Source organism: Euprymna scolopes, chromosome 4 (assembly GCF_053919585.1).
Source record: "Euprymna scolopes isolate OS-2025 chromosome 4, ASM5391958v1, whole genome shotgun sequence".
In the NCBI taxonomy this organism is placed as follows: Eukaryota; Metazoa; Mollusca; class Cephalopoda; order Sepiida; family Sepiolidae; genus Euprymna; species Euprymna scolopes.
Genome location: NC_136485.1, coordinates 69,659,931 through 69,677,140, shown reverse-complemented (window position 1 = coordinate 69,677,140; position 17,210 = coordinate 69,659,931). Strand labels below are relative to the sequence as shown.

The window sequence follows — 17,210 nt, the reverse complement described above, 5'->3', positions numbered from 1 at the left end:
GTCCTTTCTCACAGCTCTTACCCAGATATGGCAACAGTACTCCATCCTTGGACATACCTGGCTCTTATATAAATAAAAAATTCCATCAGCAGTGAGATATTTACTGGATCGATAGAAGTATCCCACCATCTTTCCAGCGGCCTTGGCAATGGATTTAATGTATGTGTTCCATTTCAGATCAGGAGTAAAGGTCAAGCCCAAAAGCTTGTCCTGTTTTTAAATCTCCGAAACAGCTAAATGGTAAGCAGCTGAGGATCCCCGTTTTCTAATTTACAAAATTTTAGTTATAGTTTTGTCTTTTCATCCTTATATAGTTAAATTCTCTTTCATAATTGAAGACTCTGTAGAAATCGGCTTGTGCATGTGCTAAATCTATTTCTATTCTACAATTTAAATCGAGGCCATTTTTTTCATCCTTACAATATATATGAATATAATTTTTTTTTTTATTTGTGTGTTTTCACATTGAATATAATTTTTTGTTTTACTTGTTTGTTTTCACATTGAATATAATTTTTTGTTTTATTTGTGTGTTTTCGCATTGAATATAATTTTTTGTTTTACTTGTGTGTTTTCACATTGAATATAATTTTTTTATCTGTGTGTTTTCACATTGAATATGATTTTTTGTTTTATTTGAGTGTTTTCACATTTTTTTAATATAATTCTTGTTTTATTTGTGTGTTTCCACATTGTTTGAATATAATTTTTTGTTTTATTTGTGTGTTTTCACATTGAATATAATGTATGTTTTATATGATTTTTTGCTTTATTTGTGTGTTTTCACATTGTTTTAATATAATTTTGTTTTATTTGTGTGTTTTCACATTGTTTTAATATAATTTTTTGTTTTATTTGTGTGTTTTCACATTGAATATAATTTTTTGTTTATTGGTATGTTTTTACATTGAATATAATTTTTTGTTTTATTTGAGTGTTTTCACATTTTTTTAATATAATTTTTGTTTATTTGTGTGTTTTCACATTGAATATAATTCTTTGTTTTATTCGTGTATTTTAACATTGAATATAATTTTTGTTTATTTATGTGCTTTCACATTGAATATAATTTTTTGTTTTATTTGTGTGTTTTCACATTGAATATGATTTTTTGTGTTATTTGAGTGTTTTCACATTTTTTAATATAATTTTTGTTTTATTTGTGTGTTTTCACATTGTTTGAGTATAATTTTTTGTTTATTTGTGTGTTTTCAAATTGAATATAATGTTTGTTTTATATGATTTTTTGTTTTATTTGTGTGTTTTCACATTGAATATAATTTTTGTTTATTTGTGTGTTTTCACATTGAATATAATTTTTGTTTATTTGTGTGTTTTCACATTGAATATAATTTTTGTTTATTTGTGTGTTTTCACATTGAATATAATTTTTTTGTTTTATTTGTGTGTTTTCACATTGCTTGAATATAATTTTTTGTTTTATTTGTGTGTTTTCACATTGAATATAATTTTTTGTTTTATTTGTGTATTTTCACATTGAATATAATTTTTTGTTTTATTTGTGTGTTTTCACATTGAATATAATTTTTTGTTTTATTTGTGTATTTTCACATTGAATATAATTTTTGTTTTATTTGTGTGTTTTCACATTGAATATAATTTTTGTTTATTTGTGTATTTTCACATTGTTAATATAATTTTTGTTTATTTGTGTGTTTTCACATTGAATATAATTTTTTGTTTTTTTGTGTGTTTTCACATTGAATATGATTTTTTTATTTGAGTGTTTTCACATTTTTTAATATAATTTTTGTTTTATTTGTGTGTTTTCACATTGTTTGAGTATAATTTTTTTGTTTTATTTGAGTGTTTTCACATTGAATATAATGTTTGTTTTATATGATTATTTGTTTTATTTGTGTGTTTTCACATTGTTTGAATATAATTTTTGGTTTTATTTGAGTGTTTTCACATTGAATATAATTTTTGTCTTATTTGTGTGTTTTCACATTGTATTAATATAATTTTTGTTTTATTTGTGTGTTTTCACATTGTTTGAATATAATTTTTGTTTTATTTGTGTGTTTTCACATTGTTTCAATATAATTTTTGTTTTACTTGTGTGTTTTCACATTGTTTGAATATAATTTTTTTGTTTGATTTTTGTGTTTTCACATTGTTTTCTGAGATATATCTTAATTTCTCCTTTTTTTCTCTCTCTTTCTTTTTTTTTCTTAGTCATAACCATATCAAAAACAACTACTCAAAGCCCAGAACCAACATTCTCCCAAGAAACTTTGATGCCATCTTATTCTTCCTCACAGAGTTCTTCAACAGAAACGGAAATCATAACTCTTCTTGATACTTCTACTGTGGAAGTGACTGTTCCACCAACCGCTTTTGCTTCTGAAGAAAGTGCTTCCACTTTGGATAATGGTATTTCGACAGATGATACAGTTAATACTGTCACAACTGATGATCTAATTAAAAGTGTCACAACTGAAGCAACAAGTAATACTTGGACAGATGATACAATGGAAATTGTTACAACCAATACACCAATTAATGTGACCATAACAACCACTACTAGTAGAACTACCGTTGCAATATCTAATGCTACAAATGCGACAATAAATTCCAGTACTCCAGTCCCTATGTGCGTATGTCCGTGTGCCAAGAAACTAACCAAAGAGGAACAAATTGAACAATTAAAAGAGATTAAAAAAGAGTTGACGATTGAAAAGAAAAAGACGTCACGTTATATCCGAAAGAAGATAAGCGTTCCGGACAACCGAATCTCAGCCAAAGCAACGGGTTACGTCGGTATCATCTTGCTTATCTGCCCTTTTGCTGCCATATTAGCGTGTGACCTAATGGATCTTGCTGTTTACTTGAAGGCAAAGTATAACGCATCGAAAGTTTAATCTGCAATATTATCTGTATGCATCTGATCCTTTCAGACTGAGGGCTTACCATCCTAAAATCAAAGCTACTTATTTATGCTTTAAAAATTAATAACTTGAGGCAAAGCTGATGGAAGACAAAGGATATTTATTCCACTTGATCTTCGTCCCAAATCACTGATCAGTGGTCATCACTTTTTAATCATATGTTGTCAACCCATTTCATTTAATGACCAAATATGCTGCATGCTTCTCCAGATTACCTTTGTTGCTAACACCCTCTCTCTCAGAGCCATGTGACGTCATATTCACTTGATATTCACAGGATGCAGCGATTTTTGAGTTTGGCCTATAGTGTGGGACCTATTAGATTCGACACTTTTTGTGTGCCCTGTCTTAGAGTGAGAAGCTAGTGGTAGATGCACCAGTCAAGAGGTGGTAACAATATTCCATGCATGGGTGAATTGTGGCCTTGTAAAGATATAAGATACTCTCTGGTGTGAGAATTTTCTAGCATAGTAGAGGGAGCCCACTTTCTTTACAGCAGCCTTGGCAATGTTCTTGATGTATTTGTTCCAATTCAAGTTGCCTCTGAATATTAAGCCGAACTGTTTGAAGGATACGTTGTAGGTAGGGTGTTATTTGTCATGGCGATCAGTGATTGAAATCTGGTTTTAACTATCAAGATGTTTTTATACAAATAAGTTCAAAATGAGTAGGTAACTCAAAATATATATTTTTTTTTAATTTTCCAATTGTATTACCTTTAAAATAATTCCTGTCGGACCCTGGGTGAAATTAGCTAAACTCTAAGAATATACTATCGAGAATTTATTGCTGTAAAAAGATATACATTTTTACAATTTTCGGCGCTTATGCACTTATTGGACCATGCTGAAGTAATAACGTTATTATTTAGAAACCCATTCTTAACACGGGGAGAGGAGAGTGTTTTGTAACTATTCTGTATTTTCACCTAACAATTTAATGAAAAAGTATACCCGCAAAACTTGAATTTAGCTTGAAAATACTATTTTTTTTAAATAGCGCGTGTGCATAAACATCTAATTTTCAATTAAAAAAAAAGAAAAAAAAAGAAAAGACGTGTTTGGTTTATTTAAAGACTAAAGAAAATATTTAACCGACAATGATAATTATTTTAATGGGAGAAGAAAGAGACAATTTTTGCTTACGATAAACCTTATATTTAAAACGAAATACCAATTTCCAAGGCACAGTGCTCTCAATGATATCGTTGATCCTCGAACCATTTTGACTGGTAATTCTCTCCCTTGTTTGTTATTTACTTCTTAGTGTGTATATAATTTTTAACTGTAATCAAAAGTTTAATTTGTTGAACAAATTTTTCTCTGTTCAAAACAGATGCTATTATTTCAAACGAAATATCATTAACAGTAAATTATGCAGAAAGATGGAAAAAATAGCAAGGGTGAAATTTAACTGGCGCCACTAAGTTAAAAAGGAAAAAAAAAACTCACTTTACATTTTAAAATGAATTGTTCCAAAATAATATTCCGTCGTTCCATCGACTAAACTAGTTTTAAAACCTACATTTTGCATTTGTTTTATTTTAATATGATTTTAATACACATCTAATAGTTACAATTTTAAATAAATAAATTGAAAACACAAATGTTTTTTTTTTTTTTTTACAGAATATTTAGTTGACAATTTTTCTCGCGGTAATAAGAAAGGGACACTTATTTAAAGAAAAAAAAATTAAAAGGTTAAAACGTCCGTTTCATTTAAAAAGGAAAATAAATTTAGTTGCCAATTTTTATTATTTATTTATTTATTTTTTATAACAAGTGATTAAATCGATTTTGCGCGCTCAGAGTTGAATACTGTATGAGATATTTTCAGAGGTCACAAGGTCAAATTGGAAAAGGCACAAAAATTTGAAGGGGCACAAAAACACTTTGGAACACACAAAATGTAAGTTGAAGTAATGTGAACTTTATAAATGCCAAGACAGGAATATGAAGAAACAATTTGGATGAAAACGCTTCTGATTTTTAACATTCGTAGGAAACACTTTATGATTCATTTGTCACAAATATTTAGTTGACAATTATTATCACGGTAATCAGAAAGAGATACTTCAGTTAACCCTTTATGGCCTGGTTAAACTAATTCGTTCAGTCGTAAATAAATGAATATAACGGCATAAATAAATTCGGAATTGATTCAAACACGCCTTGTACGTATTATTTCAGTATCTGGGTAGATGCCAGATACCTCCAGATTGAAACTGTCCATTGCTTACATTCAGTATACCGCCATCTGTCTCAGAGTGTGGAGGGGTTCGTTTGTTGTCATAAACACACTTTTTTCAAGCACCATAAATGATAAAGATAAGTTTACGAAATGCAAAAATTCTCAGTAATAGTTTAACTCTATTTTTCCAGTTTAAAAACAACTATAGTATCATTGCTCTCTACCAACTAAAATTAACACTAAATATAGTTTTAATCATCTACGTCATAATTCAGGTCACAAAGGGTTAAATTGTTGCAGTAAATAAAAAGACTAAAACGTATGCTTCATTTATTCAAAAAAATAAATGAATTTAGCTGACACTTATTTTACGGTAAGAAAAAAAAAGAATGTTTATTGTTTTAAAAAGATTTAAATTGTTAAAACTTTTAATAAATAAAATGAAGTAGAAATATATTCGCTTTATTTCTTTAAAGAATATTTCTCTAACAATCGCAATTATTTTTCAGGAGAGTAACAGGGCAATATTTGCTAAATTCAACCTTACATGAATGTATTATTTCAAACGAAATATCATTAACACTAAAATATGGGCATACATACGTGGATTTTCCACAGAATGCAAACATGGGCATACAAACATGGATTTTTCACAAAATGCTGCTGTAGGCGTGTCAGAAGTTGCCATTAAAAAAGGAATGATTAATTAGACTCGCTATCTTTCGAAGCTTATAACAATATGAATAATGTAATTTAAACCTTAATTTTTTTTCGATAAAAGGAGCAAGGACCAAACTTTAAAATAATTAAAGGTTTTATCGAAAAATATACAATATTTTATTAAAATCGGTTTTCTTTAAAAAAGACTTTACGAAATTCCACGAATTTTAATTTAATCTAAATATAATAAATATAAATTCCAAAAAAATCACTTACCTATATAAAATACTAATCAATGGATACTTCCATTCTTCATTTATGAGAATTTATCCATATTTATATTTTATATTCCATATATTTTTTAAATAAAAGAATTTTTTTAAGCAATCATTTGAAAATACCGCCATTACATAAGCATTAACTGGTGTTAGCAAGCCGGTGTTTCTTCCTGTTTCGAAATACGGATGGATAAAAGAGCTATAAAACGTAAAAACAACACATACACGTGAGCCGGCAAGCCTTGTGCGTGAAAAAATATGGGTTACCGTAGTTAAAAAAAGATGATCACATTTTACTTATCAGTTTTTGCCTTAAAAAAAAACACTCAACGATTTTCGATTTTTTTTCTTCTCTCAAAGAAATACACGAGTTTTTGATTTGATATATTTTATTTCGTCTTTATAGAGTGATTTTTTTTTAAATATCTAAAAAAAAAAAAGAAACATTGAATGAAATAGAAAAAATTGTCGTAATTGTACAAAATTTTCCGGACAATATACCAAGATTATAAGGTTTCAATTAAAAATTGAATTAAAAGTGAATTAAAAAAAGCGCTTGTCTAGAATATTATATTCGGTTTATTGGAAAGAGCATAAAATTTCACATTGAACCTGAAAATATCGTAAAAATTGAACCAATAGAAAAATTTTGATAGATTTTTAAAGTGAAAAAATTGAAAAAAATTTAACTCGTAAAATTCAATTCATTTCATTACGTAAAACAATGGCTGCATGAACGCGCGCAGGCACTTTGTAAACGCTGTTTTCTTTTAAATAAAAAATAATATTTCCATTATTTTTAAAGAACTTTAATAGTTTATTTTGGAAGTATATTCCATAAAGAAAATAAAACAACCCACTTTAAAAAGAGAAATTACGAGTTTTTTTTTTTTCTAGTTTAATCGCAGTTTTGTGTTAGGGGTGTCAAAAATTCACCCAAAATTCTGACACACCTAATGCTTCTGATACGTTATGGAGGGTATGAGGTCTATATATATGTAAGGCGCTGTATATAAAGTACATTGGGTATATGATGAGCTATGTATATAGTGAAATTTCTTCGGGTCGTCTAATGTTCATAAATCCTTGTGAATGTGTGTATGGCATGGGTTACAGGACATTTACAATACGGATAACAGAAAGGGGATGGAACACAGTTTGGGTGGTTATGCATCTTACCATTAAAGAAATTATACCTTTGTTCATCCGAATCTTGGTTGATGAATCTGCCAAAAGCTGAAATGAACATTTTTCCAAAGAAACGACCAGGAGTCTTCGGTTATATTTTAGACAAATTTTATTTCACTATGTTTCCTTTTTGGAAGATTGCGCGCTTGTCTTAGACTCTGCTCCACCCCTGTACAAGGCCATTACAGGCCCTGTCTTCAACACTCCAAACTTTCTTCGTCCGTCTAGCTCTCTCTCTCTCTCTCTCTCTCTCTCTCTCTCTAGCTCGGTCTATTTTAATTCCTAACTCTCTTTGTATATATGTAACTATTCCTTTGTGCTTACGTCACTCAACCACACAAAGACCCAACACAAATATATTGTAAGAAATTATTTCTCACATCCCAATTTCCTCTCGGCAGAAGCAAAAGAATCCACAAATACAAAAGCCATATCTTTCAAACTCAAAATTTATTCACAAGTAACAGCAATGAAAGTTTATTGGTTCTGGTATTGTCCTTTTGCAAAACGGTGGCCTGTTCTGCTTCCATACGCCTGGAGCCATTAGTATGAATTCCTATTGTTGGAATGTTAGTTCGTTGTTCCTCAGAAGGATCCATGAATGTTCATAGTACACTCGGCAGGAATGTTGGCGCCTATAATTAGGCATAATGTGAGCCACTTTGGACTCAAGATGAATTGAGATAAGATCCAATATTTGGTAAATATACATGAAGAACAGTTCTTGAAAGTCATCCTTTATCTTGATGGTTTCAGCAGTATAAAGTAGTCTCTGCTTGTAGAGACGCGGTTCCTCGTTCATCAACTGTTTGGTGTTCATGAAGGAATTGTCTTAGCTCTCTCCAGTGGGAGCTGCTGGGGTTTGAGTCTATCCCAATGCCGAGTTCTGTGTAGACTGAAAAGAAAGCATGATACAAAAGCGCGCCAAGTGAATCACCTGACACATTCAAATTTAAACCAATGACAGCCGACCACTACAATGCGTGGGCAGCTAAACAAAAAGAAAGATAGCGACTGTATATGGAATTTCTCACAATATGTCACAGTGAGGAAATAGAAAAAGTCACGTTTTCTGGTCAAATTTATTGTTTTTATACATATGTTTGAAAACCCACTCTGTTTATGTCCACCATATTCTTTCCTTGTTATTGTTTCTAATTTAACCAAAATAATTTACTAAACATTCCTTTGTTTCAATAACATTTTCTCTGCATACCTTTTTTCTACATAACAGTTACAAAACAATAATAATGTTCATTATCTAACATTTTACGTTTTTAATAATAATCGTCGATTTCCTAAATTAACTATCAGCAAGGCCAGTCGATGTTGCCCCAGCATAACATAACATTGCTAGTTGATAATAGATACTAATAAAAATTAAACCTATCAAGGAAATAACATTAGTCTAATATATAAAGTAAAGTCACCTTCTTCGTTAATTCTTGATGCCGATAGCATTCTTCCTACAAAATCAATATTTTATTCTGCTTCATCAGTTTTTTCTTGTGGGCCGTTGAAGCATGTTGTTAAGGCAAATAAAAAGTAATTCAATTTAATTTTCTTAGGAAAATACTTTGTCCGAATCGAAATTATTTTCAAATGGCTGATATCTTAAAATTGAAATTTAACTTTATATTCGTTTATGCAAACAAAAAATAATATTTTAGAAAGAGAAAAACTACATTTTTTTTTTAAAGAAAAACAAAACAAATTGTACTTCTGAATTTTTTTAGATGAGGGCTGATTGTTTATATTACTTTATCAGACTATTGTTCTCATATCAAGTGTTATTTGTGCAATGTTTCAGTTGAATTAGCCTTTGACCGTCCTCAGGTGTTGGTTGACAAGTATGCAAGGTGGAGAGTTATGCTACTCAAAGAGGTAGCACATATGCTAAAAAAATACAAGAAAAATTTCTAAGCAGACTAAGCCTAGAGATTAGTAGCATTTGGGAGCCTCTAACTGTACAAAAAACAAACATTGTACATCCTAAAAGTTTTTGACAGTAGAAGGGAGATAATCCCATGCCAATCTTTATTAGAGTTGCCTGCCCTTTGTCAACCAATTTTTCACAAATACGAAACAATAACCATAAAATATAGACTAACTCAAAGAATACGAAAATATCTACGGAGCCAGTAACTTTTCTCTTTTCTTTTCCAAACAACAACTAAAATGTCTGAGGACGATCGAAGGCCAATCCGACTGAAACGTTGCACAAATAACACTCAAGATGAGAACAATGGTCCAATCAATATAAATAACATAAAACAAATTGTGTGTAGATATATTACCAGGCAACATCAGGTAGGGAAAGCTTGTTTATTAAATTTGCAATCAAACGCATACGATATGGCTATTTGCAACAAGTTTTTAGCACGCTTCAATTTAGCTGGTGCAAATAAATAATGAGACATTCTTTTTAATCATTTATTAAAATAATATTTACCAGCGTGACAGAGCATGGACGTGTGTATGGTAGCTGTATGCAAATGACCGAGCCGTGTGCAAAGTAACGTCACGGTGAGAAAATAGAAAAAGATTATAAAAAGAAGAACGTATGCACAGACCGATCATGATGATCATGTTAAAGAGATGGATATAAATGTCTCTTGTTTCAACAGAAAAAAAAGTGAGTCGAGTTATTCCCTGTCTGTTGTTTCGTGTGACGGACTCGACCTGTGTGAACGTGTGCATAAGGACTACGTTACACCAGATACCATTTTGAGGAAAGAAGAAAAAGACAATATTTCCTTAATATTATTAAACCATACTTGCATTTGAAATTTAAAGAGAAATATTAATAAAGCTTTCTACTCGGATAGCTTTGTTCCCTCGGACTGCTGCACTTTGGAATTCCCTCCTGGGCCCCTGCTTTCCTGACTGTTCTAATATGCAAAAATTCATGTGTAATGTGAACAGACATCTTGCTGCCCAACTCCATTTTCAACTCTCATTGTTACAAAAAATCTGGCACATACTGTTGATAGTCAATCATAAGCAATTTGTCGTATGCCGTGGATTTCTTGTCCATCTTTAACAATCCTTATTCTGGCCATGTCGTCATCATCTTTTTTACACTTGTGATCGTCGATCGGGACACATGGATCCACAAAGAGAAATATAAAACAAAACACAAGAAAAACACAGACACTGATGCTTCCCATATATGTCAGTTGGACTCAGGGTGGGGGTAGGGGGTATGTTTCTACATGCTAAGGTTATTTACATCCTGTAGAGGCTGGGTTCGTCTATTGCACTGGTTCATCTTGATCTCCCAAAGCTTTTCCGACCTGGTCCCAGCTACGATCTGTTTCCAACAGCAATCAAAGTATAACTGCTCAAGCATCCAACTCAATTTTCAACTCTCATTGTTACAAAAAAATTTGACATACTGTCGTCGGTAGATCATAAGATGACATTTGTCCTTCTTAAATCATGTTAAGAACATCATTGTTAAAACTTATTAGCACTCCATAGCGTCATAAAACTAAATATCTCTATCTATCATTCAGTCCTTTTTCTATCATCATTTGTCACGCTCGAATTTAAATCTACCTCACTTTGTCTATGTTACGAACAAATTTCTGTCCATTGTCTATTGATAAATCTATTTCCTCTATTGTTTTCTGACTTCTTTCTTTATCCCTACAAATCTAGCCCCAAATACTAGCCCCTCACAATTAAGTGGCCCTGTGCTTTGTTTTGGGTGAAACGTCAATATTTTTTTTTTTTTTAAATTAATAATAAATTATACAGATAAATGAAGAACGCACATGCGGAATTTCTGCAGACTAAAAACTAAATACTAATAAAAATGAAACCAGGAAAATAATATTAATCTAATATATAAAGTAAAATCAGTCTCTCCATTAATTCTTTGTTGGTGATAATATTCTTCCTACAAAATCAATATTTTATTGTGCTTCATCAGTTTTTTCTTGTGGGCTGTTGAAGTATATTGTTAAGACAAATAAAAAGTAATACGATTTAATATCTTTCAGGAAAATACTTTTTCCGAATCAGAATTATTTTCAAATATCTTTTATTGCTTTGTATAATGTAAGTAACATGTCTTTCATAAATGTAAATTAAATTTGATAATCATACTTGTTTGTCTTTGTTTTTTGTTCTAATGATGAATCTGTTTGGAATATACGTTTAGTATATGAGCTGTGAGTTAAAATAACGTATATTCTAACAACATTTTCCTAATCTTTAAATGCAAACACATTTTCAATTAAAATCAACCTAAAAGTGACAACTGTGTTATACATTTTTTTTTCTTTTGCAATCATAATTGATCAAATCGATTATACATGCTCCGAGTTGGGTACTGTAATTCAAGGATTCTCAATAAGGACCATGAGATATTTTAAGGGGTCAAAAGGTCACATTTGAAAAGGTAGAGGGTGGGTAAAATGCATATATAAAGTTAAATATGGTCTTTATGAGTGTCAAGACATGAATATGAAGAATAAAATGGATGAAAATGCTTCTGTATAGATCAAGAATTATGATTATTATATAATTACAACTGAAAAAGAATTACTTTGTACTGAGGACATAATGAATTGTAATCGTCCATTGAATGTTGTTACCCCAAAATGTCGGCTAAATAAATGTAAAGGACACAATTCTGTTCAAAATATCTTTGAGGTAAGAAAGAGAAGTTATGAAAATTCATAATCTTTTATTGTAATCGAAACATATTTGATACAAATTAATTTTAGTCTATCTTTGACCTGTCACCCAAGTTTCAGTCATGAATGCCCAACAATCTTTGTTGTCATTCAGTGCTATGCACGGACACTTTGGTAATCATCTCTTCAGAAGAAGATATGATCCTAAAAGGGCTTCATGGGTAAAAGGCAATTTCCATAATTGTAATCACTGTAAGGCAATCATAGATTGATCCCCCAACCCACTTCACCCCCACACAACCCTACCCTGAAATGTCACATATGGAATTGTTAACAAATATTACAATCCTTTCTGTAATCCAACCATATTTGGTAAAAGTAAATTCTGATATAGAATGACACTACATGGCCCCACTAGCCGACGATCTTACACATCGTATGCCATGGATTTCTTGTCCATCTTTAATTGTTCTTGTTCTGGCCATGTCGTCGATAGGGACACATGAAGCCGTAAGTAGAAAAATAAAACAAAACACAAAAAAAACACAGGCGCTGATGCTTCACATATATGTCAATTGGACTCGAGGTGGGGGTTGGGGGTATGTATTTACATGCTAAGGTTATTTACATTCTGTAGAGGCTGGGTTCGTCTATTACACTTTGTTCATCTTGATCTCCAAAAGCTTTTCCGACCTGGTCCCAGCTACGATCTGTTTCCAACAGCAATCAAAGTATAAATCTACTCTTACCTCACTTTGTCTATGTTACGAACAAATTTCTGTCCATTGTCTATTGAAAAATCTATTTCCTCTATTGTTTTCCTACTTCCTTCTTTAACAGCCGTAGGTTGATCATAGTATTATACTATGTCTGACTTGTTTATTGGCGAAAAAAGCGACCCCTCCCTGTAGAAAAGTGCCCAGTTGAGGGTGAAGGAATTAATGTTTTTAGCCAATTTTTCTATATTTCTCGTCCAAAGAGTTGAGCTTCAAAACGATACCAATCTCGTGAACATCCATCGCCTCTGTCAAAAGTTTTAGGCAGACATACATACATACATGCATACATACATTTAAACAGACAGGTGACATTTATATTATAGACTAGCCGGAGTGCCCGGCGTTGTCTGGGTGTTTGGAGGTATGTTTGTTGGGGGGGGGGGGTAAAGCAGAACAAAATGGAAACTTAATCCTGTTTAAATATTTAAAAAAAAACGATGTTGAACTTCTTAAAAAAATAAAACAAAAACCAGCGATTTCAATATTAAAACTTTAAAAATGAAAAAAAAAAAGAAAAAAAGCCAATAGGCTGACAACATACAACTGCGCTGCAGTGGCGGAAGTAATGTAAGACATTAAATTTAGTGATTAAAAAGTGAATGTGTTCAAACAGGGTTCTTGATTTTATTGAGGTCAAACATCACACCATGGGAGAATGAACTATTTCTGTGAGACAGTTTTTTTGGTTTTATTTTTTCTCTCCCCAACTTGTTAGGGGGGGGGCCAAATGAATAGCAGTTGTCTGATATGACGGTTTTCACCGACATTGATCAAAGCACTCATTGCTTTTCTGAACGTGCCGCATGAGTGCCGAGGTTTGTTTCAGATTCGCCTTTTTATACTGAAAAGCCAAAGACACACGCGTGGGTCAATAAATATGGCGAAAATCATGCATAAAAGTTGCCCAAATTAAAAATACACGCCGAGTCGTTTCGTAAATCTTAGATACTATCTCGGTAGCATATAAAAAAATTATAAGAATGAGCGACCAACCCGAGAACCACCCCGAAAAAAGCCTTTGCCGGACATACACAAAAAATGCACACACAAACACACTAACACACATTTTGCCTTTCATGTATATAGACTAGCAGAGGTGCCGGGCGTTACCCAGGTGTTTGGAGGTGTGTACATTGGGGGGGGGGGTCACAAAAAAAAAAGTTAAAATTCTTTAAAAAATCGGAAAAACAAAAAAAAAACTGTTCGGCGTCGCCCGTGTGATAAAAGAAAAAAAAAGTTTTGGTAGGTAGGTAGGATCGAACCTGAAACCATGAGGTGAAGGTGGAAAAAATTCCTGACATGTAAACCCACTCGCCCACCACGGCAGAGTAACAGAAAAGTGATTTAATTTAACAATTAAAACTTAAATGCACGATTTTAATGATAATGAGGTCAAACATATCTTAGTTTTCACTGCAAGGCTGTTTTTTTTGTTTTCTTTCCCCAACTGTGGCTGCTTGTTTTCCCAAGATGTTGGGGAGGGGGAAACCAGCTCCCTATAAAAAGAGGAGTGTCCCAATGAATAGCAATTGTCTGATATAAGAGATTTCCCCCACATTGATCAAACTTTATTGCTTTTCTGGACGTCCCTGCCACGAGTGCTGGGGGAACTGCTGATATGGATTCAGTTTCGCTTTTTTATACTGAAAAGCGAAACAAAGACACAGTGATTGAAAAATATCTCAAAAATAGCGTGTAAAAGTTGGGAAAATTAAAGATAGACGCGACCTCCGTTCATAACTCTATATATTATGATTTAGATAGTATATAAAAAGTTTTAAGAAGGAGTGACCCCACTGAGACCCCCGCCCCCCGAAAAAAAGCCTTTGGTGGACGGACATACAGAAAAAATGCACACACAAACACACACACATTTTCGCTTTTATATATATAGATGATTAACAAAGGAAAAGGATTAATTTAATGCTAATTGCCTCAAGTGCACTTACCGGTGGATGCCGGCAGGGCTGCTGAGGCCATAGTATACTTATCTTAGTGCTCTAGCTCCTTAAAGATCACAACTGAACTTGACCTTCTTAAAACCACATCAAACTTTGTGTTTGACCTCCTGGCAAGAGGATAAATAATATTTTGTAGAAGATTAACATCAATGCTGATAATGACACTTTTTATTTTCGTGTTGTTGTTCACTGATCATGACTTGTAAATTGGGGTAAAAAATGATTTCATTCTGTTAAGGGTCTTTCAATCATAGGCGTGTTACCTTTCTTTCTGAGATTCTCATGGATGGCTTCATTCTGAAACTCTTTCCCATCAAATCTTTCTTGGAGTTCATATATTAGGTACACCGCTATTTCTGCATCTCATTCTCTCTATCTGAGACTATTCTCTATCTCTACAAATCTACTATTAGTCTTTGTGTGGAATACTGTTGTCTTAATTGGGCTGGTAAATCTCCGTCCCATTTGAAGGTTTTTTTATAAGGTTCAGAAATGTAATTATGTCAGCCACACCTTCTCTCATACAGATGTGATGTTTGTTAGTCTTAGTCTTTTCTATAAATACTATTATGGCATGTGTTTTTCAGAATTGTTTGACATATTCACTGCTTCCTTTGTTCAACCTCTTTCCAAGAATTGCCTGGTGCTACCAGATCAGGCTGTCTGAAGATATTGGCTTCCTAAGACGAAATGCACCTAACATTGATGTTTTGTGTCTTTTTACTTCCTTTTGCAAAACTTAATTATGTTCTGCAAAACCAAAACCAACATCAACCCACCTTTTTCCCCTTTTCCTTCTTCCCATTCCTTCCTACTCTTTCTACCTCCCCTCACTTCCTGACTGGTTACCTAACTTAAAATGTACCAAACATTAATACTGTAATCCTTTTCCCTCTCCCATTGCATAACTCATCCATGTTCTGCAGGGCAGGGAACAAAAATGATAAAATCCACTATAAAACAATGAAACTAAACACTACAAACTAGCGATTGAAGATACAAAGAGCTTGAAGAATAAAACTATTTTACAAAATAACTGAATGCAACATGAATACTATTTCCAAAATAACTGGATTCGGCATTAAATGACCTGAAAGGGGTTGATACGCCGTAAAACAAAACAAGCAAACCAAGAACTGCAGACTTGTTGAACTCTCTTTCTACTGATTGTTTTCCTCCTACCTTGATCTTTTTAAGGCTTAAGATCAATAGGCATCATAATTCTTTTTAGCTCCTTACATCAAGTGGCTTCATGTACTGCCTGGAGGAATTTTCATTAAAAAAAAAAATTTAAAAAAAAAAAAATGCTAAACAGTAAGCTACCCATCCTTTTAAACTTTTAGTAAAATTGAAATTTACAAAATAAAAAAGATCTTATTTACTTTACTGAAGTGTCACTTTTTAACTGAAGGTTAACTATCCTCTGTATAATACTGAATATGATTTCCTGTTAAAATAACTTTCAGACGAAAACAAAATTGCTACTTTTACCTGGATATTTTACTCAGAAACTAATGAGGAGGGCTTACCTGGATGTAAAATACGCTTAAATATATTTTAATTCGTGCAGATGTTGCATTTATTATTACAAAGCCAATTCCTTATTGAATATTATACTATACCTAATATGTAGCACGGATTCTAAAAGTTTCATCTAGAATCAAAAAAAACATTTAACATTCCAGCCGCGTTCCTCTACTGTTGGAACTAACCTGACAGATAAGAAAGATTTAAAATCAAACTAATTTTTGTTACGATTGAATTTATGCATGCATAAAACAAATTTCAACTTGCTGACATTTCTATACGTGCTATTCATCCAAAAACTAAGATTTTACTCATTATGTATATACACCCTTGTTGTATGAGAGTCTCCAACCTGATAGGCCCTGAACTGTCATCTAAGCTGCAACTACTGTCCACCTGACGAAATGTTGCATCCCTCTGCCAGTTCTACAAGTATTTTAACGGTGAATGCTCTGATGAACTGCAAGCACTTGTGCCCCCACGACATAAATATCCTCGACAAACAGCTAAATCCCACCTCTACACAGTGGAGATCCCTAGATATAGGAGAGCTTTCTACTCCAGTAGTTTCTTCCCCAGAACCGCTAGACTTTGGAATTCCATTCCGGTTCCCTGCTTCCCCAACTGTATTGACATGCAGAAGTTCAAGTGTAACATGAACCGACATCTTACTGCCCAACTCCCTACATAGTACCCCAGTAGCTTATGTCCCTGATAGTAGACCCCTACACCAAAATGGCAATGTGCCTTGTTTGGAGTGAAAATGTAATAATAAAAAATAAATGAATTATAAAAAAATGATTACTATTTACCGTGAATTTCAGTGTTATATGACCACTAGTTTAAGAGTTAAATATTTTCACACAAACACATACATACATCTACTGTTTTATTTAGATAAGATAAAATTTTGCCCTCCTCCTTCAAGAACAGTTTTATCTGGCTTGCTCATGATTAATCAACATCTGTTCCAAACAAAAGAAAGAAAAAAAATTATACAAATTTTGTTTATGGAATAAAATTTAAAACAAGATTACATAAACCTAACAATTGGATATGGAATCACCAT

General features: G+C 32.3%; 1 protein-coding gene across 1 annotated transcript in view; it reads left to right on the top strand.

The window, feature by feature from the left end:
• Positions 1 to 17,210, top strand: part of LOC145268274 (uncharacterized) — a 62,625-nt gene that overhangs the window by 24,934 nt on the left and 20,481 nt on the right. The window contains exon 4 of the mRNA XM_080123649.1: positions 2,200 to 5,475. Coding sequence (XP_079979775.1) covers positions 2,200 to 2,885 — 686 coding nt within the window. The 3' untranslated portion in view covers positions 2,886 to 5,475. The remainder of the gene's footprint in view (positions 1 to 2,199; positions 5,476 to 17,210) is intronic.